Raw genomic sequence first — 25,010 nt, forward strand, 5'->3', positions numbered from 1 at the left:
GCTCTGTGCAGGGCCCCGGGACAGCGGCCGGGACCACCCTCCTCTCCCGCCCGCTCTGCCCACCGCAGGTCCTGCTTCCTGCGCAGACGGCACCGGCCGCTTGCTGCTGTGGCTTGCTGCAGCAGAGCGTTCCCCCTGCCAGCGCTGGGGTCTCAACAGGGCACGCAGAGCCCGGCCAAGAGCGAGCACCAGCTCTGCCCTCCCCAGACCTGCCTTGTGCCCCGCAGCCTGCCTGGGGCTGGGCAGCCCTGGGGCGTGTGGGCAGGGGGAGCGCGGCAGAGCTTGGGGCCGGCTGCTCTGGGGGCGTGTGGGTGCAAGCACAGGCAGGGCGGCCTGGCAGGCAGATGGATAGCAGCTCCGCTTCAATTCTGCATCCCTTTTCTCCCAGACAAACCCCGTCGGATTTTCATAAATCAAAGCGCCACACTGTTTAATAAAAATTTATTGACTTACAAGTGATTATTTATCAAAAGGCCATTAATAGCGGCTCCGGGAATGATGTGCTACTGGGTGGTGCGGGGAGACTAATAGCAAATCAATGCCAGCATCCGGGCAGAATGCATATGAGGGCCCCCAGCCCCAGTGGGCTGCATGGCTGCTGCAGCCGGAGCCAGCAGCCCCTACCCTGCGGGCCGCCCAGCGCTCCCCCTGGTTATTTATCGCTTACAAATGAAATGATCGATACTTTTAATCTAGAGCTAAATTTATTAACTTTCCCATCGGAGAGAGACATATTGACTGGGGGCATGGGGAGGGGGAGCCGAGGAAAGATGGATGTGTGCCTCCTAATCTGTCCAGCCTGCTCCCTGCCTGCTGCGGAGCATCCCGGCAGCAGCGGCGCTGCCAGGGCTGGTCCCCAAGCTCGGCAGGGCGGTCGGAGGTCCCGCAGAGCTGGGGAGGTGGGCAGCCAGGGGAGGGCTCCTGCACATCACCACGGCATCTGTGACAAGGGCTGGGGGAGCAAGACGTGGGCAGGGGACTGGTGGGCACCGGCAGCCGGGTCTGAGCGCCCAGGGGTGATGCTGCAGGCACCGGAGCGTGCGTGGGGGCCTGCCCTGCGGAGAGCCCCTGCCCACCTTGCAGGGGCTGTGGAGCAGCGTTTGCATGGCCTGAAGCCAGTGCCCGTCGCCCTGCCCAGAGACGAGCTCTGGGTGCACAGCCCTGGAGGATGGAAAGGGCACGGGTGAGTGCTCGGGACCATGCTGCTGGCTGGGGAAAGGTGAAGGAGAGCCTGAAGACCCTCCCCAGGCCGGGGGTGACAGGCAGGAAGTGATGCCTACGTCCCCCAGCCCAGTGCCACGTCCCTGCTGCAGCTCAGTGCGTGGGGAAGTGCCACCCACAGGACCCAGGGAGCGCGGCGCTGCCTGAGCACCCCACGGCTCTCTGGGGCCGGGGCACCCTCCAGAGCCAGCCAGACCACGGCATGGTGGTGGGGGTCAGCCCAAACAGCCCCCTGAGCAAGGGAAAAGCTTTGCAAGCCTTGGGGCCAGAGCGGCAAAGCTCAGTCAGGCAAACCGGGCCGGATCAGGCCATTGCCCCCAGCCAGAGGCTGCCAGGGTTGCCACGGAGGTCAGCAACAGCTTTTTGGGCAGGCCTGTGCCTCAGGCAGGAACTGCAGTAAATACAGTTTGTAAAACGTTATGATTAAATGGTGTAGGCAAGTACTACAGCGTAACACGCACCCACCTGGTAACTGGTGCTTGACCACACTACAGGGTAACTCCCATAGGGCACAGGCTATACCCGGCATTTCTTACACAACTAAAAGACGGTAAAAACCTCTGCATAACTGTAACAGCTGCCACGGAGATAAGGGTTCTGCTTTTCTTTTCTTTTTTTTTTTTTTAAAGCAGCAAAGCAACAGCCCCATCGAGTAACAGATGGGGGATTGGTGAGTTGGTGTTAGGAGCTGTACCTAGTAAGTGGGGTAACACAAGTAAAACAAAATGCTGGCGACTAGACCCTCATTGCCATAATAAACTCCTAATGCAGGAGGGGCCCTAGCCTGGGCCACCGAGCTGTCTGTTAGTAAAGAGCAGTTGTTTTGTCTTCTATTGGTAGCACAGGAGCGTAAGCAATACACTTCAACCCTGTAGATCTTGTTAACTATCTCCTGCTTCATTTCAGCTGCTTTTGTTTTCTTACCTTAGGTGGAAAGCAAAAGATACCAGGCTTTACTTCTTTCTGCTCTGCTCCCCCCCACCCACCCAATTGCCAGAGCTGAAGTTGGGCAGAAGAGTAAGAACTTGGGGTAACAGTGAAAGCCACGGGCCTATAAGGGCGTCTTCATCACCGAACACGACCAGCCTGGCTCCTCTTGGCGAGGCTGGATGTTAATGGTGATCGTGTGTAACAGACCACAGATAACTGAATGCCATGTTGTGTAGGGAACGTGTCCTTGTGTGTACATTTATACAGGATCGTATTTTGAGCACTACAAGACGCAAAGGTAAATCAATTCAGTATAGAAATATTTCCCATAACTGTACGTTAACAGATCCTGTGCTATTAAGTGTAGCTTTACATCACTGTAAGGAAGCCTGTCCCCTCTCAGGTGTTGTACTGGGAACAGTTTATTTGTGCACAGGGTGATGGTCCTGGGGTAGGTGGGAAATAGCACACCGTGGAAAATGGGGCTCCTCAAGTATGAGGCCAAAGTTGTGCAGACCCTGCTTGCACACTGTGTGTGGGTAAGGATGACCTAACGGACCCAAAAGAAGGGTTTTGCAACCACTAAGAATGTGAAGCAGGGAGGCCTCACAGAACTGAATAATGTGAGGGTATGTGCATTGGGTCTCTTGGGAAAGGTTAGGGGAGTTTCTGGACTCTGTTGCTTTCTCTTCTCTCTATTTCTTGACAGAACAGTGTTTTACCCAAATAAAATCAAGGTATGTAAACTACCTTGAATCCCTCTTGGTAGCTAGGGCAGGGAAATTCAAATTTAAGGACACTTACACAGAATAGCTGGCCTGGCTGGGGTGGGGTAGCAGATGTCCTCCCCCAACAAACAACACTTGGGGTACAAAGGAGGCACTTGAGTATCACCTTCTCCAGCGTTATAGAAAATGCAGGCAGGCTTCTGCAGTTAGCAGTGAAACAGCATTTGCTTATAAGAGCAGGCAGAGGACCCCAAGGAAGTGCTAAAGTTTGTAGGAACATAATGAAAATTGGAAAGTACACAGGACGGATGCTCAAATGCAAGTTGTTTTACTGAATAATGTACTTGCAGAGCTGAGAGAGAGGTGTACCACCTCCAGCACAGGATTTCAGCTTCCTTGCAACAAGCTGAGATTATATATGTGCGTGTTGGCGCATAACAAGATCACATCCCACCGTTTCCCTCAGGTGACATTTGAAAGGCGATCTCCTGCCCCAGCCACGGAGTCTCAAGACTCTCCTACCCACCCTGGGCTCCCACCATAGCACATACGGATCCCTCAAGAGCCCCACCTGCCACACCAGCGACAACTGCCAGGCAACTTGCAGTTCCAGGGGATAGAGGGAGGCTTCCAAGGAGGATCATCCTCACTGCTTGAGGAACCCCAGCAAAGAGGCTCTTACTCAGACACTGGAGAAGCAATGGTCTGGCTCAGGCCATGACAGGAAGGTGGCAAAAGGAAAGGTTTCTCCTTCTAGAAGTAAAGCCGGAAATGGCCTGAGAGACCACATACTGCTCTGAAGGGGTTTACGCTGCAGACGTCAGAGGCACAGGCTCGTGAAGACTCCCTTGGTTGTCAAGGCAGCAAATTTCAGTGCAGCTCACCAGTTTCTGTGCCGTGGGAGACTTGTGACTGACACATACGCGCATCAGCACATCAGTCCTCCCCCTGGGCCTGTAAATACCCTACGGAAGCATATGACGCCGTAAGTGTTTCATTTAATATTGCCCCTGCAAGGGGCTTCACTGTAACAGTAACAAGAAGGCATCTGTGCCAAGAGCTGCCCGGGACCTAAAGATGCTAGGCAGTAACAGTGCCTCCAGGAAAGAACAGCCAGAGGATGAAAGAGCAAGTCCAAGCAGCTCTGGAGTAGCCCAAGTCCAAAGATTTGAGGCTCCTTCAGACAAGCCCTGGCTTGTGCTGGAGGCAGAGGGCTCTGGCCAGGCCCAGTAACAGTGCTGGAGGCAGAGGGCTCAGGAGCGGCTCCGGTCTTCATGGTTGCCTACAATCATTTTGCTGTAGAGTTTCTGTTGCTCCTCCTTGAATGTGTCTTTCACCTTCTCCCTCTTCAGTCCTCCATCCCTAGGGAGAGTCAGATCATCAGATATAGGACAGATTTCACTGCAGGCGTGCACTGTCTGAAACTTCAGCTGGGGCTGCTCAGAGCAGGTCAGAGCTCCTGCGACAGCCGGACAGCTACCCTTGTAGCTTGTGCTGCCAGGGCACACTGCAGACCAACCGTCCCCAAGGGGAATTACTTTCACACGTTGCCCTGCCAGGAGCTGCACCCATGGCCCTGCACTGTGCTCAACACGGCGGCTCTGTCAGAAGCGTGAGCTGCTCTGATGCCACTACAGCAGACTGCCCGTAGAGACCCTCTGCCTACCAGGCTCTGAAGATCTCAGTTCCCGAAAAAGGAAGTTCCCAAGCTCAACCCACTTGCTGAGCGGCAACAAGTCAGAACCAGGGCATCCCAGTGCGCACAGGAATCACAGAATGAAGCTCTGGTGCCCAACACACAGAGCAGAAGCAAAGACTTTGGTCCCTGCTACGGAAGAGCAGTTTTGGAGGTCACAAGCAAGACGCATCTCCAGTTCTCCATAGGCCTACTCTGCCCAGTGCAAGACACAAACAGCTTTACAGCCCACAAGCACATACCGGGACCCAGGAACAAGGAACCCTGGCACCAGGAAGAGAAAAGCCTGCCTGGACTCACCAGAGCAGATCCACAAGGCCCCCCTGCCTGGCAATGGCTGACTTCACTCGATTGGCAAACTGGACAGCGTCTTCTTCAGGCTGTGGAGAAATAACACTCTTCAGCAGCAGCAAAAGGCCAAACAGGTAGCAGATCAGATAGGCCAGGTTCACCTTACTTACCTGCCTGGTCATTGGGGGCAAATACCAGACACTGCAGACAATGGCCCAGCTGGTCATCATCCTAAGGAGGTAGGTTACCATGCCATACTTGCTGCTGTTAAAAAAGGCATCTCCAAACTGCGGGTCATACTACAGAGGCAGAAGAGCTCATGAAAGTCAGGCAGTGGTTGCACCCTCCCTGAGGCTTCAAGTTCCACCCCAAGCCCAGCTACAGGCCAGCCCTCCCAGAGCACTACGTGGAGTGACCTCAGCCTCCCCGTGCCCTCGGACCAGGCTGTTGACCCAGCAGTGCCAGGGCCGGGCTGCCAAGACTGAGCTCTCATGCAGAGAGCAGCTACTTGTGCTGTAAGAATGTTTGCCTTCTCATACCTTGATGGCTACGGGATAAACTGTGGCTCCGGTTTCAAAGCTCCCCTTTTTGAACATCATCACAGACGTGTTGTTGATGCAGGTTCCTGTAAGAGGCAAGCACAACCTTCTGAGAAGATCTGCAAGTCAGTTCAGGAGCCTAAGCTATACACCTAATGGCTAGGCCACAGGCACCCAGCCACTGCCCCCCAACGCTCGCTCCAAACCCTGTTCTGCGTGCCCAGGACGTGTCACTGGGACATCGCATATCTGACTTCCACATTCTGGGTTCAGTCAGCTCTAACGATGCAATGCCCCCTTTGTCTCAGTGAAGGGTCTCAAGGCCCTTGGTTGCATAAGAAAGGAAGGAATAGAGATGTGGTGCTCTCCCAATGTGCCCTTGCCACCAGGTGCTTGTCTGGCCTTGCTCCACAACTCACCTTCCGGAAAGATAAGAATAGGCAGTTTGCTCTTGTCCTGGACGTGCTCCGTGAGCCTAAACAGAAGAGTGTCACCAATTAGCACAGGGCACAGCAGCTGTCACCAGCAATCCACACAGTGTCCTTATCCCGCAGTCACTGGGGACTATCTGGGTGCCAGAAATGGTGGCACAGCCTCCCGACACCCAGGAGGCGAGGCAGTGTCCTCACCAAGGGAAGGCGGCAGCCCCCCCGCCCACCGCAGCCTCCAGACCTCCCCCTGCAGCTAGCAACTGTCACACCTTTTGGCGACGAGGTGACGATCTTTGACCTCAGAGCGTTCAAACCAGACGTGGGGACAAGCCTTCACCATGGCTCTCTGTATCACACCCATGAGCCCTCCGTGAATCTGACCCACCTGAACAGGGCAAGAAGACACAAGTTACAAGGCCTGGGGACACATGGAAGGCCAAGGCAGCTTCGAGCTTCACAGCCAAGTCGAGGTTCATCTTTCTACCCCTGACCTGGAAACTGAGAGGAAAAGCCCCAGGCTCTGACGGAAGGACAGATGTAGCACGCCCCAAGTGCTTTCCACATTGCAGGAGGTCTAGCTGGGGAAGTGCTTTGCTCTGCCACGGATAGCAAAGCCCAGAGCTCTTCTTGCAAAGCAGTGCCCAGAGACCCCTGGTGCTCTGAGTCCCAGGCCAAGCTTGCTGGAAAGCCATGCACAACAGGGTATCTGTGCACAGGGTCTTGAGAGAGCCCTGCGATGTCAACGAGGGAAAAGCACTTGTGCATGCTCAGAAGCCTCCTGCTGCCTCCTCCTTGTCCCATGCAACATGCTCGCTGCTCCCACCACACATGTGGCCAGGCCCGGGCAGACTGAGCCGGGGCTGGGGTGCAGACCTTACCATCGCGTAGTAGCCATCACTGGCCAGGATGATCACATCGATGGGAGACGTGTGATTGGCCACACAGATGCCTCCATTTCGGGGTCTGTTTTCCCTAAACGCAAAGCAAAGGTACAGATGAGGACAGAGGAGCGAGCACGAGGCCTGCAAGAGGCCTCACAGCATGAAGCAGCTAGTGGGAAGGGACATCCTGCAGCAGACAGTGCCTCCTTACCGGTCATGGTAGGTGATGATGGCCGTGAGGGCACGCACGCAGATCCGGTAACACATCAGGTGGACATGCTTGCTCAGGAACTCCTTACACCTGCAGCCCCGGACAGAGACCATCACCCCCCAGTTCTACAATCTCCCCTGTAATGGGCCACTCAGCCCAGCGGCCCCAGGCCATGAGGTCCAACAGAGACTTCACATCTCTCCCAGAGAAACACGCCTCATCCTAGGTTTTTCTGTCAGCCTACGGCCACTGATTCTTAACTCATGAGAACCAAACTTTGGCCTTTGCTCTCTTCTGTTCTTATTCCTTTCAGGGCCCGGGACTGAGCACTCTGCAACCGGCTTAGTGCCCACATCCAGGCCCTTTGTTTGAAGTTACAGGGTGTCTGTTCCTGAGAGGCTGCAGATGCCAGGACGACCCTGCCTTGTCTGCAGCAGGCAGAACAGACAGGCCTTGCAGGAAAACTTCAGGATTATCAGGTCTCAAACTGCACAGGGGGGCTCCCCATCCCTTCTTCCCTCAAAGACACACTCACCTTCCATTTGGCAAATATCCCACCACTGTAGTACCAGTCACCAACAAGCTGATGCCAGTAAACGCCAGGGCTATCCTGCAGAAAGAGGGAAGCTGCACGCTAGCAAAATCAGGCCACAGGCTCTACTCATCAAGTAAGCCTGTCTCTGCTGATCACGTTGAACCGGGTCCCTGGGGCCTGGGGGCCGGCTGCACTTGCTGCAGCGGGAACAGGCCATCAGCACCACCTCGGCAGGCAGGCTCCCGCAGCAGCACTCACCTGAGGGGCAGAAGGAAGCAGTAGCGGATGAGCACACCCAGTCCCCAGAGTACAGTGAGGCGCAGGCTGATATACTGGAAGTTGTAGTTGGTTCTGCTGAGTAGGTTCCAGGACTCCAGCTCTTCAGCTGAGAATCTCTTGGTCACTTCGTCGTCCATGATGGTCTCAATGCCTTTGCGGCAGAAATAGAAGATATCTGAGAGCTCAAACTCGGGGGCGTCCAGGGCTTTGCCACTGCCACTCCGGCGGATCTCCTTGATCTCCTCTTCCAGAGATGTTGGCTCCTTTGCAATGATACCTGCAACATGCAGCAGGCAGCTCTGAGCAAAGCGCGGCTTGCCCGCTCAAAGACAGCCAAGATCCAGGGCCCCTACTCGCCTGACCTCCACAGGGCCCCCTTCCTTTCTCCGGTCCAGACAGGCATAAACCAGTCCTCCCAACTATCTAGAAGTAAAGCACTCCCTGGGTGCTTCCTTACCCTTCCTCAAGAAATGGACCTCTCCGTATCTCCCTCCAGTCCATCTACATGGGAAAGGCTTCCCAGCGTACTCCAGCTGCTCAGAGACACCACATTTACCCCATCTCCCGTGAAGAATTTTGAGCTTCATATGTACCCATGCAGGGCAGGATCTTACCATTGACATAGGGCTTGTATAATGGATGGTTCTTCTCCTTGGCACCGCGCTCTATCCTCAGTGTCGCCCACTGCAAGAGACACACATAACACGCAAGATTCGCAAGGCCTGTAGCTCCACTTTGTAACACCCCTGTTTTACAGTTGACTTCCAGGGAAGACCACAGTTAAGGGTAGAAGATGGAGCTGAAGCAGGAGGCTTCTGTACAGAACTGAAAGAGTGATAAACACAGCTGAACCGAGGTGGAAGCAGCGACTGGCCTGGGAGGAACATTTTTAAAGCAGAGATCTGCCTGCAGTGGGACAAGAGGACTGATGGGGAGGTGACTAGCACAGGCATAGCACAGCCATGATGTGCCCACGCTTGTGTGCCATTCTGCGCAGCAGAGACCCAGCGGGAAGCCAGGAGAGCCAGAGGGAAAAAAGAGTGCTCAGTGGTGAGATGGCACGGTAAGATTTTCTGCAGCCTCTGTGTCCTGTAGGCTCTGTTGCACCTGGCATGTGGTTGCCACTACACAGCCTCTGGGTGGACCGTGCATCCTACTGGGGTGGTTCGCATCACAGCAGGGAAGCCCATCATGGGACCAGTGCTACTTTTCAACCCTCGTTTCTTCCAAGCTCAAAGCAGAGGCTGTGTTTTCAGGCTGCTGCTGAGAACATCAGGCTGATGATGGGATGGGATCCTTCCCTCCCCAGTTCAGCTAACAGCTGCTGCTGCTTCTCAGCTCACCAGTCAGTCCAAACCAGCAGCAGCAAGCACCCTCAGACAGCTCTCTAGCCGCTGGCTGCCAAATCCCATGCCCCGACTACCTGTTATCCACAGAAATCTCTCTCAGCTAATTCTCAAGGGCACCAGCAAGAACTGGGTTTCTGACCAGTCTTCCCATCTGCCCTCCAAGTAACCCCCTCATCCTCACACTCTTGTTAGGAGAACAAGCTTCTAAAGGAGGACTTTTGTACAACACGCTTATTGCTCCAGGCCAGCTGCTCCATCGGGGATCTGTGAAGAAGTGGAAGCCACTGGGAACTCCTGGCATGCTGGTCTCAGCCCATGCCAGCACCAGATGAGGAGGCAGCATAGGTGGGAATGCTAATTGCACACGGAGCATCTGGCTCATCTAGCAGCCTCCTCTGCCAGCAGAAGGAACTGCAGGATTGCAGAAGATTGTCTAGACACTGCCACCCCAGAAGTCAGAAGAGGAGCTCTGACCCGCAGGAGCCGGGCAGCCTATGGAGAAGGTGTTCCTCGCAAGCCTAGCACGTCTCTATCCTGACTGTGGTAGCAGAAACCCCAGACTCCCAGCTGGGAAGCACCAGGCAGGTCTCCCTCACCACCAACAGAGATGTGCTGCTGCTACCCCAGGCCCCACAGCTCTGGCCTGCGTCCCACAAGTTGCAAGACCCAGGTCTGCCCTTCTGCGCTAGGTTCGCAAGACTGGCCTCTAGAGCTGCGAAAATGTTTTGGGTGAATAACGTCCCCCAAAAATACAGTTCTGAATGACCAAACCTAGTGAGTGAATCTTCCACCAAACCTGTGAGAGTTCTGCCCCAGACTGCTCCTCTCCACCACAAAGATTCTTTGATAAAAGCTGAAATAGACTTCAAAGTCTTTTCAGAAAAATAGTTTCAAAATTAAACACCGAAAAAGATGTTGAGATTAAATGCTCCTGGACTGAAGAAAATAATAAAAAAAAAGAAAACAAAGTGAAAAGTTCCATTTCAGATAAACCAAACTTCTTATTAATTTTTTCTCTCAGTTCAGTCACTAAATTTGAAGTCAGGTCTCCAGGCATCTGTGTTAACAAAGCCCCTCACAAAGCTCAGGGTCTTCCCATTCACACCTCAGGCTTTTGGGAGGACTCAAGAGTTCAAAGAGCTGAACGTTGCAAGCTCCAGCGCTGCCTTCCCAAGCCAGCCAGTACAGGCATACTCCTGGGGAAGACCAGTCCTACTCAAATGGCACTTGCTGTGCCTTAAATCTTTTTGCAGCTTGAACTCCACATTTAAGAGCATAAAACCTCCCCATCAAGCACAAACCCTTTTCCTTTTCTTGGGCTGCCAGGGTAGGGTGGTGTAGGCTTTATCTACTAGGAGTTCAGCAAAAATTCTGGTCTCACCAGGGACTTGCTTCAAGGAGAGGTGTTGCCTGTGAGACAGTCCATAAAATTAGCCTGCCAAAGGCAGGAAGGGCACAGCATGACCCCAAGTTGGAAAATTCCACTTGGCCTCTCTGTGCCAAGAGGGTCAGCAAGGGCTGCCGGCCGGCCGCAGAGGCTGCAGGTCCAGACATGGCTGCTGGGCTCAGCAGATAAGCAGGCAGCACTCTGGGACAGATGGGTGTTGAGAGCTCTGGGTTCTGGCTACAGACCACGGCAGGGCTTGCAGTACAGAAAGTCCTGCCTTATCTCCTGCTTTTGCTTCATCCAAACGTGCTGGAGAGGAGTGGCCTGCTGACGGCAGCCTTGTCCCTCCCCATCACACCCTACACCCCCTTTGGCTTCTTTCCGTATCGCACTGTAACAGCACTCTGCTTTGCCTGGGACATTAACCCATCCAAGCGCACCGCTTCTCTCAGCACATCTACATATCCTACTGTCCTACTGCATACTTACGGGCCACGCTATCCTACTACTTTACCTGAGCACTTACTGGATTAATTACAGGGAGCCCACGAGCAGAGGGCTCCCAAACTGCATTTGGCTGAGATGACCCAAATGGGTCATCTGGCACCAGCACACGTCACCAAGAAACCAACCTCGCACCCCAATCACCTGCAATGCTCGGCTGAGGGGCTCTTCCTCGCACAACCACGCTTGACAAGACCCCTATAAACATGCAGAAAATTCTGAAAACATTACTTACCTGAAAAATCTTTAATAATGTTTTCATGTAAACCTTGCGGATGCCGAAGGAGACTCCAAAAATTGCTGGCACAATGATGAAAACCAGAAGCAGAGTGAAGAGGACAGTTATGGAAATCCCCAAGAGATTAACAACCAGGCTGTCAAAGGGGAGCAGGAGGAACATGGTGAAGGGCCCGGGCAAGGCTGGTGCCCTGCAGCCAGACAGAAAGGCTGCCCGCAGCAATTAACCAGTCCTCCTGTTATTCAGCAACAGCCTCACACATGCACTGAGTCCACAGCCTGCCCACAGACCCCATTCCAAAGTTCACATCCTTTTTGGGCTCTGTGAGAGAGGGAACGCAACAGGATCAGGGAGAGCAGCTGGGAAAACAAGCAAACAGTCAGCCAGGAGCCCAGGTGAGTCCAGAGAGTGTGGGCTGAGGAGCTCAAAGAAGACGGAACACGCACACAGGTTGCTCCATGGGCGTGAAGTGGGCACCGCAGTGACACAACTGCCTGAACGGATATCCTCCCGAGGCGCTGCTGAGCAAGTCCTGCTGGGGGGCAGCTTGTGAAGAAGCTGGCAGCAGAATCCCCGTCTGGCTGCTGAGAGCATGCAGAGTCTCTTCACAGGGACAAGGTGGAGTCCATCCCTGAGCCTGCATTGGAGGAGATCGAGGGAGGTGGCACTTACAGGAGCCTACCGTATGTGGAGCTATTGTTGTTCTTTCTGCGAGGACACAGGCACAGGCGCAGATCCTCGCATGACGCCTGGAACAAGTTTAATTCCAGAGGACCCTGGCACCCACTCACGCTGAAGGGTCGTTACAGACACAAATGAAGCCTGTGTCCCTGGAAAGCTCTTCAAACAGCAAGTTGGCTTCTTGGCAGAAGAGGCACTCACATGCCACCAGCACTAGCAGAGGAAAGGGAAACCGAAGTCAGGCAAGTCACGCAGCTCGGAAAGACGTCAAGTCAGAGAGGGTGGCAGGAGGCCAGGGACAGTGGGCTCTGAAACCTGCAAGGCAGCGCTTGGGCTGAGGTCACATCACTCAGAGCAGCTCTGGAGACACAGCAGACCCGGACTGGCACTCCAGCTACTACCTGGCACTGTCAGACTTGGGAATCACCCCCTGCTGCCACTCGTCCTGTATTTTCATACCATTCACACCTCAGATTGAGCAGACTCGTCCAGAACCACGCCTAGAGCACAGGAAACTGCAGTCAGGTCCCAAGCACGACACAGGAGCCAATGGAGTGACAGAAAACCCTTCCTCATGACAAAGATGTCACCACCTCTCTCATTTCAGAGGCATCCAAAAGCACTGAGCCAGCCAGGTACCCAGATTCCTGGGAAGGAATCACTTCCTCTACTCCTGTAGACACATCTCGCCCCCGGTCGCACAGGGCAGCGTTACAGGGCAGGAAGTCAGCCCAGGGGGGGAATTACTGCCGATGATTAGCCAAAGTGGAACTCGCTGGGTCATGGGGAGCAGTCAAAGGTCAAACGCCAGCACTACAGCCCTTCCAGGGGAGGACGCCCTCCGGAGCATGGGTATGCACAAGGCCAACTGAGGCTAATAGAAAGAGACGAGTCTGCTCAGAGGAGACTCCCCTCTGGACACCACCTTCACCTGGCTATGGAGTGTCAGCCTAAGGATGGGATTTAACAGGCAGCCAACAAGCACACAGGAGCAGAGGAGAGTCTGGGAAGATCCTCTTGCTCCCCTGTACAGTGTATCCAGCTGCTGGCTCACCACTGCTATACCAGTAACGCTAAGAATATTGTTAGTGCTTCAAAGGAACAGGCACGCTTGCATGAAGCGTGTCCTGGGAGAGGCAGCTCTACCGCCACATGTGTAACTGCCCATTATGTCGGAGCTGTCACCCATCCGAATGAGGACTGGCAAACTGGTCAGACCGGCCACCTGAGCTGGCAGCCTCTGCCCTAAGAGGGGCTCAGTTACTGCTCAGCTTTGACCCCTCAGGGCAGCTGGCAGGGCCAGCAGGCAGGGGCAACGGGCACGGGCCGCAAGCAGCGGCAGCGCACTGGCAGGGCCAGGAGCAGCAGGCAGGGGCTGTAGGCAGGGGCAGTGGGCAGGGTTGCAGCAGGCAGGGACAGCGCACTAGCAGGGCCAGAGCAGCAGGCAGGGGCTGTAGGCAGGGCCAGAGCGGCAGCGGGCAGGGGTGGCAGGCAGGGGTGGTGGGCAGGGGCTGTAGGCAGGGGCAGTGGGCAGGGTTGCAGCAGGCAGGGGCAGCAGGCAGGGGCACAGCGGCAGTGGGCAGGGGCGGCAGGAAGGGGGCGGGCGGGGGGCTGCAGGCAGGTGCTGTAGGCAGGGGCACGGGCGGAGGGGAGCAGGCGGGGGCAGCGGGTGGGGGAGCAGCAGGCAGGCGCTGTAGGCAGGGGGGCGGGCAGGGGCGGCAGGCAGGCAGGGGTGGGGGCGGCCAGGGCAGCGGGCAGCCCTACTTCAGGCCAGAACGCCCGGGGCTCACGCCAGGACGATGCCGCCGCCACCCCCGGGCTGTCAGGCCGCCCCTCCGTCTCCGCCGCCTCCAGGCACCCCCCGGGCAGGGACAGGCCACGGCCGCCAGTGCCGCGGCCCGGCGGGCACAGCAACCGCACCCCGCGCCCGCTGCCTCCGGGCTGCAGCCGGGGGTTCAGCTTCCACCCGGGCCCCGGCACAGCGAGCAGCACGACCGGGGCTGGGCGCGGCTGCAGCGGGCCCCGTTCCCAGCGGTATGCACGGGACACCGCCCACGGCGCAGCGAGCGAAGGCAGGGCCGGAGCTCGGCCCCGCCGGGAGGGCCGCCCCAGAGGGCTGGCGGCGCCCCTCGGTCCCGGGCCGGGCGGCGGGGGCCGGGCTGTGGCACCGGCGGGCGGGGGCGCTACGGAGCGCCGGGCCGGGGCACCGGGCGCGGGGGGGCGCTGCGGAGCGGGCCGCTGCGCTCGGCGGCGGGGAGGCCGCGCTCCCCGGGGCGGGCGCCGGTTAACGGTCCGCGGGCGGGCCCTGCCCGGGCGCCCCCCGCCCCACCGGGCGCAGCGCAGGCAGCGGCGGTGGCGACACGCGGTCGGCGGGGTATCGGGGAGGGGAAAGGGAGGGCGCCGGGCCGGGCCGGGCCGGGCCGAACCGGGGCGGTCACGCACTCACCTGCCGTCACTGCCGCCGGGCCCCGGCTCCGCCCCCGCCACGTGCCGCGCGCGCCCCCGCGCCGCGCTGACGTCAGCGCGCCGCCCGCGGGGCCGCGCCCGCAGAGGGGCGCCGCCGGCAGGGGGCGCCGAGCCCGCCCGGCCCGGTACGGGCCGCGGCCCAGGCTGAGGCACGGACACGGGCACGACTCGCGAAGCGCCGCCACTTTATTGACTCCCCGTTACAGCACCAAAGCCCGGAGGCGCCCGCGCACGCTCGGTGTCCCCCCGTGAGCCCCCCCTTGGGAGCGGGGCCCGGGGAGCGCCTGCCGCAGGAAGCAGCGGGCCCTGCTGCTGGCACCACTGCCGCAGGCTGGGAGCACCAGCTCTGCCCCGGCAGCTCCGCACAAGGCACTCGGGCAGCACCAGGAGCTGTCAGTCCTGCCTGAAGCAGCTCACAGACGGACGCGGCTCATGGTCCACAGCCCTCCCTCTGTTGCTCCCCAACTGTCACAGTCACCTCAAGAACCTACGGGCAGGAGTTAGAGCAAGCAGCAGCTTCCAGCCTCTATGGCAGGAGCCAGCAGGGAAGAAGCTTTGATGGAGACTTGCAGCTGCTTGTACAGCAGCAGGCCAGACACATGTGAGTGGCGTCTTCAGCAGCTGACCCCTCCCGAAAGCCCCCTGCACCACAGCCAGGATGCGGAAGGGACCTATGCCTCTCACCCACAGCCTTGCTACCAATAAGGAGCCTGGGGCTCTGAGCGTCGCCAGGTCTGCAGGTGAGAAAGGACCAGGGTGGCAGCCCGAGAGGTGCCAAGATGGTCCCACGCCCCACTGGCACTCTTCAGGGCATGGGAGGGAGGGCGGATCATGCCCACGGGGCAGATCTTATAGTTCCTGCCGTGGTTGTTGTCCCAGTGGGTCTTCTGTCCACACTGGAAGGAGATGCAGAACTCTGTGGCCCTGCGGGATAGAGATGGCTTGGGCAGGGCAAGCTCAAAACAGAAGGTGTCTGTGTCGGCTGAGCCGTATGTGCTGTGCATGTACTGGCAGGAGATGTCCCGGAAGCTCTTCCAGCCATCGAAGGTGATGCGGACCATCACTTTCTTTTCATACTCGATGTTTCTGACCTTCACTGTCCCTGACAGGGCACGGTCCTGGATCAGGCAGTTCTCCAGGCAGACATGGTTGCTGTGTAGGCGGCTGCGGAAAGTCATGTAGTCCGCAGAGGGCTGTGGGAAGTCCAGCACATACCTGCACGCTTCTGGGCGCGAGTCCCGCAGCCTAGGTCGGAAGCAGGCGAGGTCAGACAGGGCATGCTGCAAGTCACAGAGATCCTCCTCAATCTTTGAGAAGAAGCGGACAGCCGTCAGCGACAGCCCCTTCATGTCGGCAAACACTACTCTCTTCTTCTTCTGGCCCTTGGAGCTCTTGGTGCTATCTCGCCGCTCAGGCTCGGGTTCTGCACTTGGCTTCTGGTTGAGGCAGGATCGGAGGGGTTTGCGCCCCCGGTTGCCCCGCAGCTCCTCGTAGGAATTCAGCAGCTTGCGGATGGGGGGCGAGTGGCTCAGGCAGAGCCGCACGGCCAGGTCCACGGGCATGGCCGGGGGGGCGACGGCCCTCGCGCTGTACACCTGGAAAAGCCTAGAGGCGAAGAGGGGGTCAGGCGGCGTGTCCCCGATGCCGAGCGCCCCCTCCCTCCGCCCGCCCCTGTCCCGCGCTCACTCGCCGCAGCTCATCGCCTCCCGCCCGCTCCGGTCCCGCTCCCGGTCTGCTCCCGCCGGCTCCGCGCTCTCAATGGAGCCGTGGGAGCGCCGACGGTCGGGACACCCCGCGGCCGCGGCGGCGGCCAATCGGCGCTGGAGACACGCCTCCGAGCGGCCAATCGGCGCTGGAGACACGCCTCCGAGCGGCCAATCGGCGCTGGAGACACGCCTCCGAGCGGCCAATCGGGGCTCGGGGCTGCCCCGCCCCGCCCCGCGCGTTCCCACGGCAGCCCGGCCGCGCCCCGCGGGGGCCCTCCCGGACCGGCGAGGCCCGTTAGCGGGGAAGGGGGCACCGGCGACCAGCCCCGCCGGGTGACGCTGCGGCTGCGGCCCCCCTCCCCGGGAGCGCGGCCCCGGTTAGGCTCGCTTCTAGCTCGGGCTGGCGGGGCGCAGCCCGCTCCCAGCGCCAGGAAGCGGCGAGTGCTTGTGGAAGATAAACGGTTGCTGAAAGGTCAACGCCCGGAGGGAGCTACAGGGAGAAGAGGAGCACGTTTCTCTCCCATCACCTTCCGTGGTGGGAGGCTGGGACCGTTTCTGCAGATCCCTTTTCAGGTGCTTGTCCAAAGACAGCTATTTCCAGGGCCTCTAAGCACAAAGCCCAGACTCCAGTCTCGTCCTCTACCAAAAGTGAATCCAACTCAAAGGTTCCTTACCCCAGTTCCTCGCTCTGAGAAAGAAGTTCCCTCACACCAGAGCAGGCAAAAGACACCCTGGTGCCCTTGACATTTATACTCAAAATCACCTTCATTGTTTAGCTCACATGTGACTCCTTGACAGAAAAGACTGCCACCCAAATCAGATCACCCTGCCCAGTACTACCTGCTAATCTCTTCAGAGCTGTCTAGCCATTTATGTTAAGCAGCCCTGATTGTTCCTGCTGACAGCACAGATTTTCATCAGCTCATGACACAACCTACCCATCCACATTTATACATGGCTCTCCATCGCCACCATGTCTGAACGGCCCCAGCACAACGCAGGACACCTCTCGTGGGGCAGCCGGGAGAAGCAAGCCTGGCCCCAGCACCTGCATGGCAAAAACCTGCACTTTGGCCCCCGCCCCAGTCAGCAGAAACATCAGAAAAAGCAAGAGGGTCAAAGTGGCACCAACCCCAGGAAGTACGTGTGGCATCGTATCGCTGCTGGCCAGACGCTCCTGCCTGGGGAGGAGCAGGACAGCGATCTTTGCGGGTGACCAGGAGCCAGACGCACCCGTCTGGCTGGGCCTGCGGGAGCTGGAGGTGGCTGCCATGGCCCCGTGCTCCGGGACACCAGCCCCAGCCCAGCCATCACCACAGCAGATCCGTCGCTGGGCCCCGGGCAGACCTGCTGTCAGCGCACCGCCGTGCCAGAAGCCACCAGCTGAAGCCCTGCCTGACCATGCTCAGGCCCCGCTGGAAGCGGTGCTCCCGTTTCTGAGGCCTGCCTTGGAGACAGGCAGCGCCACATCCTCCCACAGAGGTTGGCTGGGGGATCAGCCGCGGCGTGCTCGCCCCTGCAAGGTTTAGGGGCTGCAACTGCCCAAGTTACAAGCCCAAGTGACACCTCCCAGGGTCATGACAGCACACTGCCCCCCTTTTCTCTGAACTAAGGGCTCTTGCCCACGGCCTTGCAAGTTGTCTGCTTTGCAACCTTTGAATATTTGAAACTTTTTCCTGCAAAATTTCCCGGTGTTTCCCCACCGCATAGGAAAGCTGATTTAGGTAGTCATTGCTACTAAGGAACAATCATCCTCACTGAATCACATATTATTTATTTGATATCATTTTCCTGTAGACTGCCAGGCAAAAAGAAATAGAACCACCTTTGGGTCACTTCCTAGAGGAGACTTTCAGAGGAACAACTCCCTTGCTACCTGCTCTAACGCAGGTATTTCCCACTCGTGCAAAAGCTGCTGTCACTCAGCACAGCAGCCTACCGCCAGGGCCAACCAGGGCACTGGAAGAGAAAGCCCACAACAAAACAGGTCTTGCACACTCCCCATTTCGCACGCAACCGGGGCCCAGGGGACGGCAGCCCACGGGCGATCACGGTGATGGGTGGCACACTGGATGACTCCACATGCTTACAAGCACAGATGCCCTTCAGCACATACAATGCCAGCGGTGAGCCAATTCTCAGCAGTTGCCTTCCAAGAGCCATCACAGCCTCTCAGGCTGACAGTGCGCCTCCCCCATCACTTTTGTGACTTGGGGGAGTCACCACAGACGTGAAAGAGGCTTCCCAGCAGTGAAACCACTTGTCCCACCTTTCTCCTGCACTCAGGAGAGCAGATCTGGCTCAGGCTGGGAAATCGCAGCCCACCACCAGCGCCCTCCTTGCGACCTCTTTCACCATCTACCTACTTTGCGTTTAGAGCTAATCACTCAGTAAACCCAAGCCGTCTCCACCTTGGAGGGAGCAGAGAACAGGGGATGTATCTGAGCTCAGTGCCTTACAGCAGGCCCCGTGGAAGCTGGAAAAGCTGCTCGCACTCTGCACATTCTCTTCCAGAGACACGGATTAAGGTGGATGGACTGCTGGGTCTTCTCCATCTAAAAGCACAAGCCAAAAGCATCACTTCCTTGACAAAGTTGCAGACACTTCCCCTTCCCACAGAACAGACACAACAGAGGCACGGTGAGGCGGTATCCAGACCCAGAAGTGTCCCAGTATTTAGTCATGGAAGGACAAAAAAGCAGACAGCAGCATTTTCAGGTATGCCAAAACTGAGTCTATTAGCCTGACTGATTTCAGCCCGGTGGCCAGCTCCAAGAACCCTGCACAGCTTGCGGTGGTGTTGTCACATGCCAGCTGTCAGACTCCAGAGAGCTGTACTGAAGGCACTCTGGAAACAATCAGATCCAGTTAAGATTCCGCTGCTAGAAGCGGACAGGTACGCCTTACGCTCACATTGCCGCGGCCACGTGCGATGCAGCAGCGAGGCAAGTACCAGCTGTCTGTTCAACTGACCAGTCAAACTTAATAGGGCCAAGGAGAAAGTCTGCCAGACGTGCCACCTAGACATTCTCCAAGCAGCTCTTCCATAGCACGCTTCTGCAGCAGCGGATTAACGACTTTGGCTGGGAGCTTCAGTCACCTCTGTGAAGCTGCCTGGACTGTAGGTACACGCAGGGCACAACCCACAGCTCTTCCTGGGGGGCTGTGCAGAGGTATGTGCTACTGATTCCTAAGGATTAAACCCAGCCTCCTCTTAACGTCTATACTTAAAAGAATCTTCTTTACCTAAATGGATTCATTAGGAACACTACAAACCACACATGCAAAGCCACTCACACTACAAGATGCACTGTGTCACCCCCCGCCTGGCAGCGGATCGGGGGTGTCAGAGGAGCACCAGGCTGCTCCTCACACAGACCACCATGCAGGGAAGACACTGCCCTGAAGGAACATGCGCCTGTGTCTGCCCACGCACCTGACAGGCACTGAGCTGAGGTACCACGGGACACCCTGGCTACTCCTCCGACTAGAAGAGGCACGCGCAGGTCACCAGGGCCAGAGGAGCTTTTCCTCTGCGTGACCAGCGCAAAGGAATTGCTTGTCCCCCTTACCCCAGCAGCTGTTTCAGCAGAAGAGAGCTTGACAGTTTCTACCCTCACAACCACAGTCAGAAGCTGTACCAGAACCCCTTGCACTGTGGAGGGAGGATCTTCAGATCATGCATAGCAGAAAGCTGCTTTCTCCTGAGCCCGTGATTAGAGTTATTCCGTTTCAGTGAAACTGTCTGCCCCTGGTCTTAAATGAGGCATCCCAGCAGCTACACACTGAAGTTTGCCAGAAAATGCCCCCTGACTTGTCACTTTGTATCTGTTCTATTGATCCAACTGTCCCTGCACAGGGAGCTGAATGCTCTGCTGCAGAAATCAAATACAGAGTGCTGGCCTGATTGGAAGCAGCATAAATAACACACAAAGCATAGAAGGTGAGGCAAAAACAAGACTCATATTTTCATCCTGCAGCAAGAAACCATTCTGGGAAAGCTCTGCCAGCCTCATGCTCCAATACCTTTCCAAAGAACATAAAGGCACCACAAGCCCCTACAAGCTTACAGAATTCCTCAGAGCTCTTCCACAGCACTCAGCTGTTGATCACGCAGACCGTCCAGTACAAGGGCCCTACTTGCTCTGGAGTTCACTGACCAAGGCAGCCTTGAGCTTGTGGATTAGCTGTAACAGTGGTGCAATCTCCCTGAAGTCAGCCAGTCCAAGGAAGCAGGTTGGAAAAGGCAGGGAAAAGCAGCAAGGCCTTTCAACCCCCCTCATTGGATTTGACCTACGTGCAGAATTTCATGTGAAATTTCACATTTCAATGTGAAATAGCAGCACTTAAATCCTCTGTGCAGGATCTGCTCTGGCGTTGGCTTTACACAAAGTCCGTGCACGTAGCAGAACTGCAGATGGAAACAATATGAAGACCCCATGTCTCTGGCACAAACACCCTGCGTGTGAACCAGTCGCTCTGGTTAAGAAGAGGTTTGTGACAAACCTGCAAATGCTGTCCGACATTTCCAAAGCTTTGATCACGATTGCATCATTCACAATCTGATCAGAGAAAACACAGCTGCCCATGGCTCCTGAAGGCACTCACTCCTTGGCCCAGGGCAAGAAATGCCATTATCAGCACAAGGTCCTGGTAGCCAGTCCAAATCCAGGCCTACTCTGCAGGCAAATCTCAGATACCTGTAATGGCAAGGGTGGGTATTTTACATGAATAGTACTATTATTGCCAAAATAACAGGAAAAAGCAGCACAACTCCTCTCTGGACATATTAGAAGGGGCTGTACTGACACAGCTGTATCCACCCTGAGGCACAGGATGCATAGGCAGAACAAAGCTTGCGCAGCCTATCTTCCCCAAAAGGCAGGGCCTTTCCAAGGAACGACAAAGCTTCAAGGGAGAAAACTGAGGCAAGTAGAAACCCTGAATTCCTAAGCTCATGGCCGTCTCCCAGCTGATACTGTCAGAAAGACAAAGGGAACAAACTTGGTAAACTCTTCACCCTCCCTTCCCACTACAGGTACGGAGCTGGTGCTAAGCACCCACGCAGGACCCTATGGCTCTCCCCTGTTCACGCATGACATTCCCTTTGCTCTGAGCTGCAGTTTCCGTCCTCAACATGTTCCAAATCCCTGCTGCTCCTTCTGCGAAAACTAAGATTTGCTCTTCCAGCAAATACCTCTATGTGCGATGGTTTTTTGCTCAATGGATCACGTGACAAAGGTGGTGCAGAAATATCCCAACAGTTCACCTCAGAGCAATTGGCCACTTGCACAACACCCAGGGCTGCACAGACCCTGTGACGAGATCAAAGCTGGTGGGGGAAGGCGGAGTTTGCATAACTGGTTGCCACACTGTTCGGTCAGTTTCCACCCCACAGCCTAATTTAAAGAACAGTGCTAAACTGGAAGAGGAACTAACACACAGCTGCAGGTTTAAAAAGAGAGCACCTGGCTATTTACAAAGGCTGTATTCACCTTTGAGGGTAGATGTGCTCTGTCCATGTCTGCTGTCAAACCAGGCTGGGATCTGGAGAGAGAGTAGCAACACTCGTCCCTCCCTCAGAACTCCAAGGGGACTGTGGCAAGGCTCCTGCAGAGCCTTGTTGAAGGGAGTGCTGTGACACAGACTGCCCTCGCTCGGGAGCACTAGAGAAAGGAGTCTGGCTGTATTCCAGCCATGTCATAAGCAATTAGTCTAATGAGCTGTGGAGGCAACGAGCCCCTTTGCACCAGCAGAGGGAAAGATGTCCTACTGGTTTATTTGCATGTTTTCAAGGGTACCCCTTCCAACACTGCTGCTGCCCTGCCCAGCCACACGATGTCCAGAGGGCACATGGCCCAGGTAGCCCCACGCTGAGATCCACTGCGCCACCCCGGTGCCACCTGCCGGCCACGGGAGGGTGGGGGTGCAGCAGCTGGGCCCCCCCCCACCACCACAGTCCTGGTCCTGCACTTACCGCTCACCCCTCAGATGAGCTGCACCGCTCCCGAGGCCACCAGCGGGGCAATGGTCTTGTAGCGGATCAGATGCTGCGAGCCCTCCTCCAGGTCAATGGTGTACTCTCTGCCAGAGACAGGCGTGAAGTTAAGCTGACGCCCCCGTTTCGCTTTAATCCACACTTTTGTGAAGCCAACTTATTTATGTGCACTGCGTGGGGAAGCACCCGCCTACCTCTGCTCATCCGTCTCTGGCTCAACAAGGATGTTCTCCTGACGCTCCAACACCCTCAGGAACACAAAGGAGTCTAGGTTGGGCTTTGGCACTGCAGACAAGGGATTCAGAGCACAAGCTCAGCACTCGCTCACACTCCTCTGGAGGACACCGAGCTAGCAGAGGGGTACAGGTGACAGAAAACTCATGGCCAGTAAAGGGAACACTAGATACTTCTGATCAGATGTAGTGTGCGCTGCCTCAATGTAAGACCAGACTCCATGGCAGGAGCTAGCAGGATCCTCTGACAGCAGCACCAAGAGGCAGCAGCATCAAGCCATGCACTACACAGCAGAGCAGTGTTATGACACTGTCATCTCACCGTCTGTGCTCTACCAAACGCCAGCTAGAGGACTAACATCTCATGCTCCCCAGAGCTTTCCCCACACCTCTGCTGCTATAATTTTCAGATTACCCTGGAGTCTGGACATACTCACCTGATTTTAGGAGAGACACTTTCTGCAGGTTGGGCGGCATGTGTTTTAGGGCCATGTTTTTCAGGTAAGCTTCTGTGTTGGCCATGTATCTGAAACAAATCATTGGAATATTTACTGGTTTAATCAAATACAAATTTGCAGGGAAAGCATTGACTTAAACACCAGCAATTGACACCTCCCGGTTCCACAGGCATGGCCAGAGACAAATCTAATGGCTTGCTCTGGTAACAGGCTTAGAGTCACCAAGTTATTTTATTTCACCTCTTCCCTTGTCCATAAGGAAACCTCCTGGTAAAACCCGTGATTCTTATGGCAAACTGTCTGAGGCTGACAGTCTAAGGTGGAACAGAACTGTTCAGCATAACACACGAGTGAGTTCTGAAACTTATAAAAGCGGAGGGAAACGCATCCAAAACCTACTCACTCTTTAGCAAAGGCAAACTCCTCTGGTGATAGAATGGAAGGTTCCCCTTCGGCTCGAGACTTCTCCTTCTCCAGGACATGGGGGAAAAACTTCTCTATCTGGTATCGGAACAAAATCCCAAAGACTGTAACAGACCTCTCCCAGGAGCCCAGTGCCTACAATGCCCACCCCCCCAGAGCCTTCCCCTACAAGAAGCGGTCCACTGCTGTACAGGTGTATGCAGCAGCTGCAGGCCTGCCCAAATACCTGCTCCTGAATTAACCGCAAGATAGTCACCTGGGGTCACCAAGCTGCACAACTATATGCATGCGTGGCAGTACCTGGGCAGAACACGCGAGCATTCGCTTGTGCCATCCTGGGCTTAGATTAGATAAGAAAACACTCAGAATAATGCTGTAATCCTCCTTCATCACAACAGAAAAGTGTGTCCAGGGAATTAATTCTTTTGGATTGCACTTTGGAGGACACAGAGAGGGAGAGCATGCTTTAAGTAAGTGCCTTGCTGAAGCAGGAGGCCCTGTATGAGTAAAAATCACTCCTGAAGTCACCCGTCTTCATCCCCTGGGCAGCACAATCAAGTATTACCTTCACAAGCCTACATCGCAAGTAGCTGCTGAGCACGTAACGGATCCTTTCAATCTCCATGCGGTGAACGCTGACCTTCAAGTCTCCTCTCTTCGCCCGTTTCAGGTTTGCCTCCTGCAAGGAGAGGCAAAGAGAAATTGAACGGCTGAAATGCCAAATACAAGAAACAGAGAGGAAGACAGGTTTTCTACATACACGCCCACAAAAACAGACTGCAGCTGCTTTTGGTGACACAAAGCATGCTGCTTCCTTGTATCTCTCAGTCCCCTTTTCAAGACAAGTTCACAGAAGGTACTGAGAACAGTCTTATCTCAGGGACAGAGAGGCAGACAATCCTGGCAATCCCAAAGGGATACAAGCATGTATCTGCCAGGCCAAGCAACCAGGGCCCACCTGTACCACTCCCTTAGCCCAACAGAACCCACCATGTGGTCCAGCTGCTCCACAACACACTCAATGATCTCAGGTTTGCTCTCCAGCAGCTCTGGGGCAAACTTCTCATTCAGCCAGGCCTGAAAGAAGATACACGGTAAACAGACGCGAAGAATGGGCCTGCTATACACCCCAGCCCCCGGAGAGGCCAGGAACTCAGCCCTCCCCACCTCCTCCGGCAAGCCCTGTGCCCGGCTCCCACCACCCCACATCTCCCCCAGGGAGCCCAGGGGCCGGCCCCCTGCCGCTCTCCCCAGCCCACAGTACCTGCTCCAGGCTGCGGATGAGCTGCGCCGGGGTGAGCACCAGCTCCTCACTACCGCCATCCGAGTCCGCCTCCGTCCCCTCAGCACCCGCCGCCGCCATCCGGCCACAGGCTCCCGCCACGAGGCGCAGCGCTCCGCGCATGCGCGGCCCCACCCACTGCGCCGGCGCCCTGGTGAGCCCCCCTCCAACACACTGCGCAGGCGCCCGGGTGATTCTACACACACACACACTGCGCAGGCGCCCGGGTGAGGGCCCCCCCCCCCCCCCCACACACACACTGCGCAGGCGCCCGGGTGAGGGGCCCACACACACCCCACACCCCACACCCCCCCCAGACACACAGCACAGGCGCCTCACCCCAGAAAATGGCGGCGGGCGGGAGCACGGCCCTGTTGGGCCGAGAACCGAGACACAGCTGAAGAACAAAGCTGCGCTGAAGCGGACAAAACAGTCGCAGCTTAGGAACTGATCTTGGAATGATGCTAGCTCTGTTCACAACCAAGACCCTGCTACTGGAGGAGTAAAAGAGTCTTCATGCAAAGCAGCGCTATCAAATATGAC

At 56.5% G+C, this 25,010-nt stretch overlaps 3 protein-coding genes across 7 annotated transcripts; all 3 read right to left on the reverse strand.

The window, feature by feature from the left end:
- Window positions 1-3,857: 3,857 nt before the first annotated feature.
- GPAT4 (glycerol-3-phosphate acyltransferase 4) lies at window positions 3,858-14,436 on the reverse strand. Of its 5 annotated transcripts, none has more exons than XM_075117500.1 (14): window positions 14,348-14,436; window positions 12,012-12,114; window positions 11,218-11,857; window positions 8,357-8,426; window positions 7,722-8,019; window positions 7,464-7,538; window positions 6,929-7,018; window positions 6,715-6,808; window positions 6,106-6,221; window positions 5,825-5,880; window positions 5,406-5,491; window positions 5,037-5,165; window positions 4,876-4,955; window positions 3,858-4,241 (listed from the first exon to the last, which is right to left on the reverse strand). In XM_075117500.1, exons 3-14 carry the CDS (start codon window positions 11,380-11,382, stop codon window positions 4,133-4,135), a joined length of 1,368 nt encoding a protein of 455 aa, XP_074973601.1. In that variant the 5' UTR covers window positions 11,383-11,857; window positions 12,012-12,114; window positions 14,348-14,436; the 3' UTR covers window positions 3,858-4,132. The 5 variants fall into 5 exon arrangements, with proteins under 5 accessions (XP_074973601.1, XP_074973598.1, XP_074973600.1 ...); XM_075117497.1 differs by adding an exon at window positions 12,217-12,401 and having other exon boundaries at window positions 11,218-12,114; window positions 14,348-14,372; XM_075117499.1 differs by adding an exon at window positions 12,361-12,401 and having other exon boundaries at window positions 11,218-12,114; window positions 14,348-14,366.
- A 99-nt stretch (window positions 14,437-14,535) lies between these two features.
- On the reverse strand, window positions 14,536-16,133 carry LOC142048018 (protein phosphatase 1 regulatory subunit 3C-B-like). The gene is made up of 2 exons (XM_075074501.1): window positions 16,054-16,133; window positions 14,536-15,972 (listed from the first exon to the last, which is right to left on the reverse strand). Exons 1-2 carry the CDS (start codon window positions 16,065-16,067, stop codon window positions 15,063-15,065), a joined length of 924 nt encoding a protein of 307 aa, XP_074930602.1. The 5' UTR covers window positions 16,068-16,133; the 3' UTR covers window positions 14,536-15,062.
- Window positions 15,736-24,594, reverse strand: GINS4 (GINS complex subunit 4). Its single transcript, XM_075074502.1, has 8 exons — window positions 24,450-24,594; window positions 24,176-24,262; window positions 23,751-23,864; window positions 23,166-23,263; window positions 22,742-22,830; window positions 22,266-22,356; window positions 22,051-22,157; window positions 15,736-15,972 (listed from the first exon to the last, which is right to left on the reverse strand). Exons 1-7 carry the CDS (start codon window positions 24,588-24,590, stop codon window positions 22,061-22,063), a joined length of 717 nt encoding a protein of 238 aa, XP_074930603.1. The 5' UTR covers window positions 24,591-24,594; the 3' UTR covers window positions 15,736-15,972; window positions 22,051-22,060.
- Window positions 24,595-25,010: the final 416 nt, after the last annotated feature.

This window comes from Phalacrocorax aristotelis, chromosome 24, assembly GCF_949628215.1.
Source record: "Phalacrocorax aristotelis chromosome 24, bGulAri2.1, whole genome shotgun sequence".
In the NCBI taxonomy this organism is placed as follows: domain Eukaryota; kingdom Metazoa; phylum Chordata; class Aves; order Suliformes; family Phalacrocoracidae; genus Phalacrocorax; species Phalacrocorax aristotelis.

Coding starts and splice junctions, on each gene's coding strand:
- GPAT4 (XM_075117500.1), bottom strand. CDS start 11,382: ATGTTCCTCCTGCTCCCCTTTGACAGCCTGGTTGTTAATCTCTTGGGG. Junction 8,020..8,356: donor ATACAAGCCCTATGTCAATG/GTAAGATCCTGC, acceptor TGCATGTTGCAG/GTATCATTGCAAAGGAGCCA. Junction 5,881..6,105: donor CGTCACCTCGTCGCCAAAAG/GTGTGACAGTTG, acceptor TCTTCTGTTTAG/GCTCACGGAGCACGTCCAGG.
- GINS4 (XM_075074502.1), bottom strand. CDS start 24,590: ATGCGCGGAGCGCTGCGCCTCGTGGCGGGAGCCTGTGGCCGGATGGCG. Junction 23,865..24,175: donor TGGAGCAGCTGGACCACATG/GTGGGTTCTGTT, acceptor CTCTCCTTGCAG/GAGGCAAACCTGAAACGGGC. Junction 22,831..23,165: donor GAGTTTGCCTTTGCTAAAGA/GTGAGTAGGTTT, acceptor GATTTGTTTCAG/ATACATGGCCAACACAGAAG.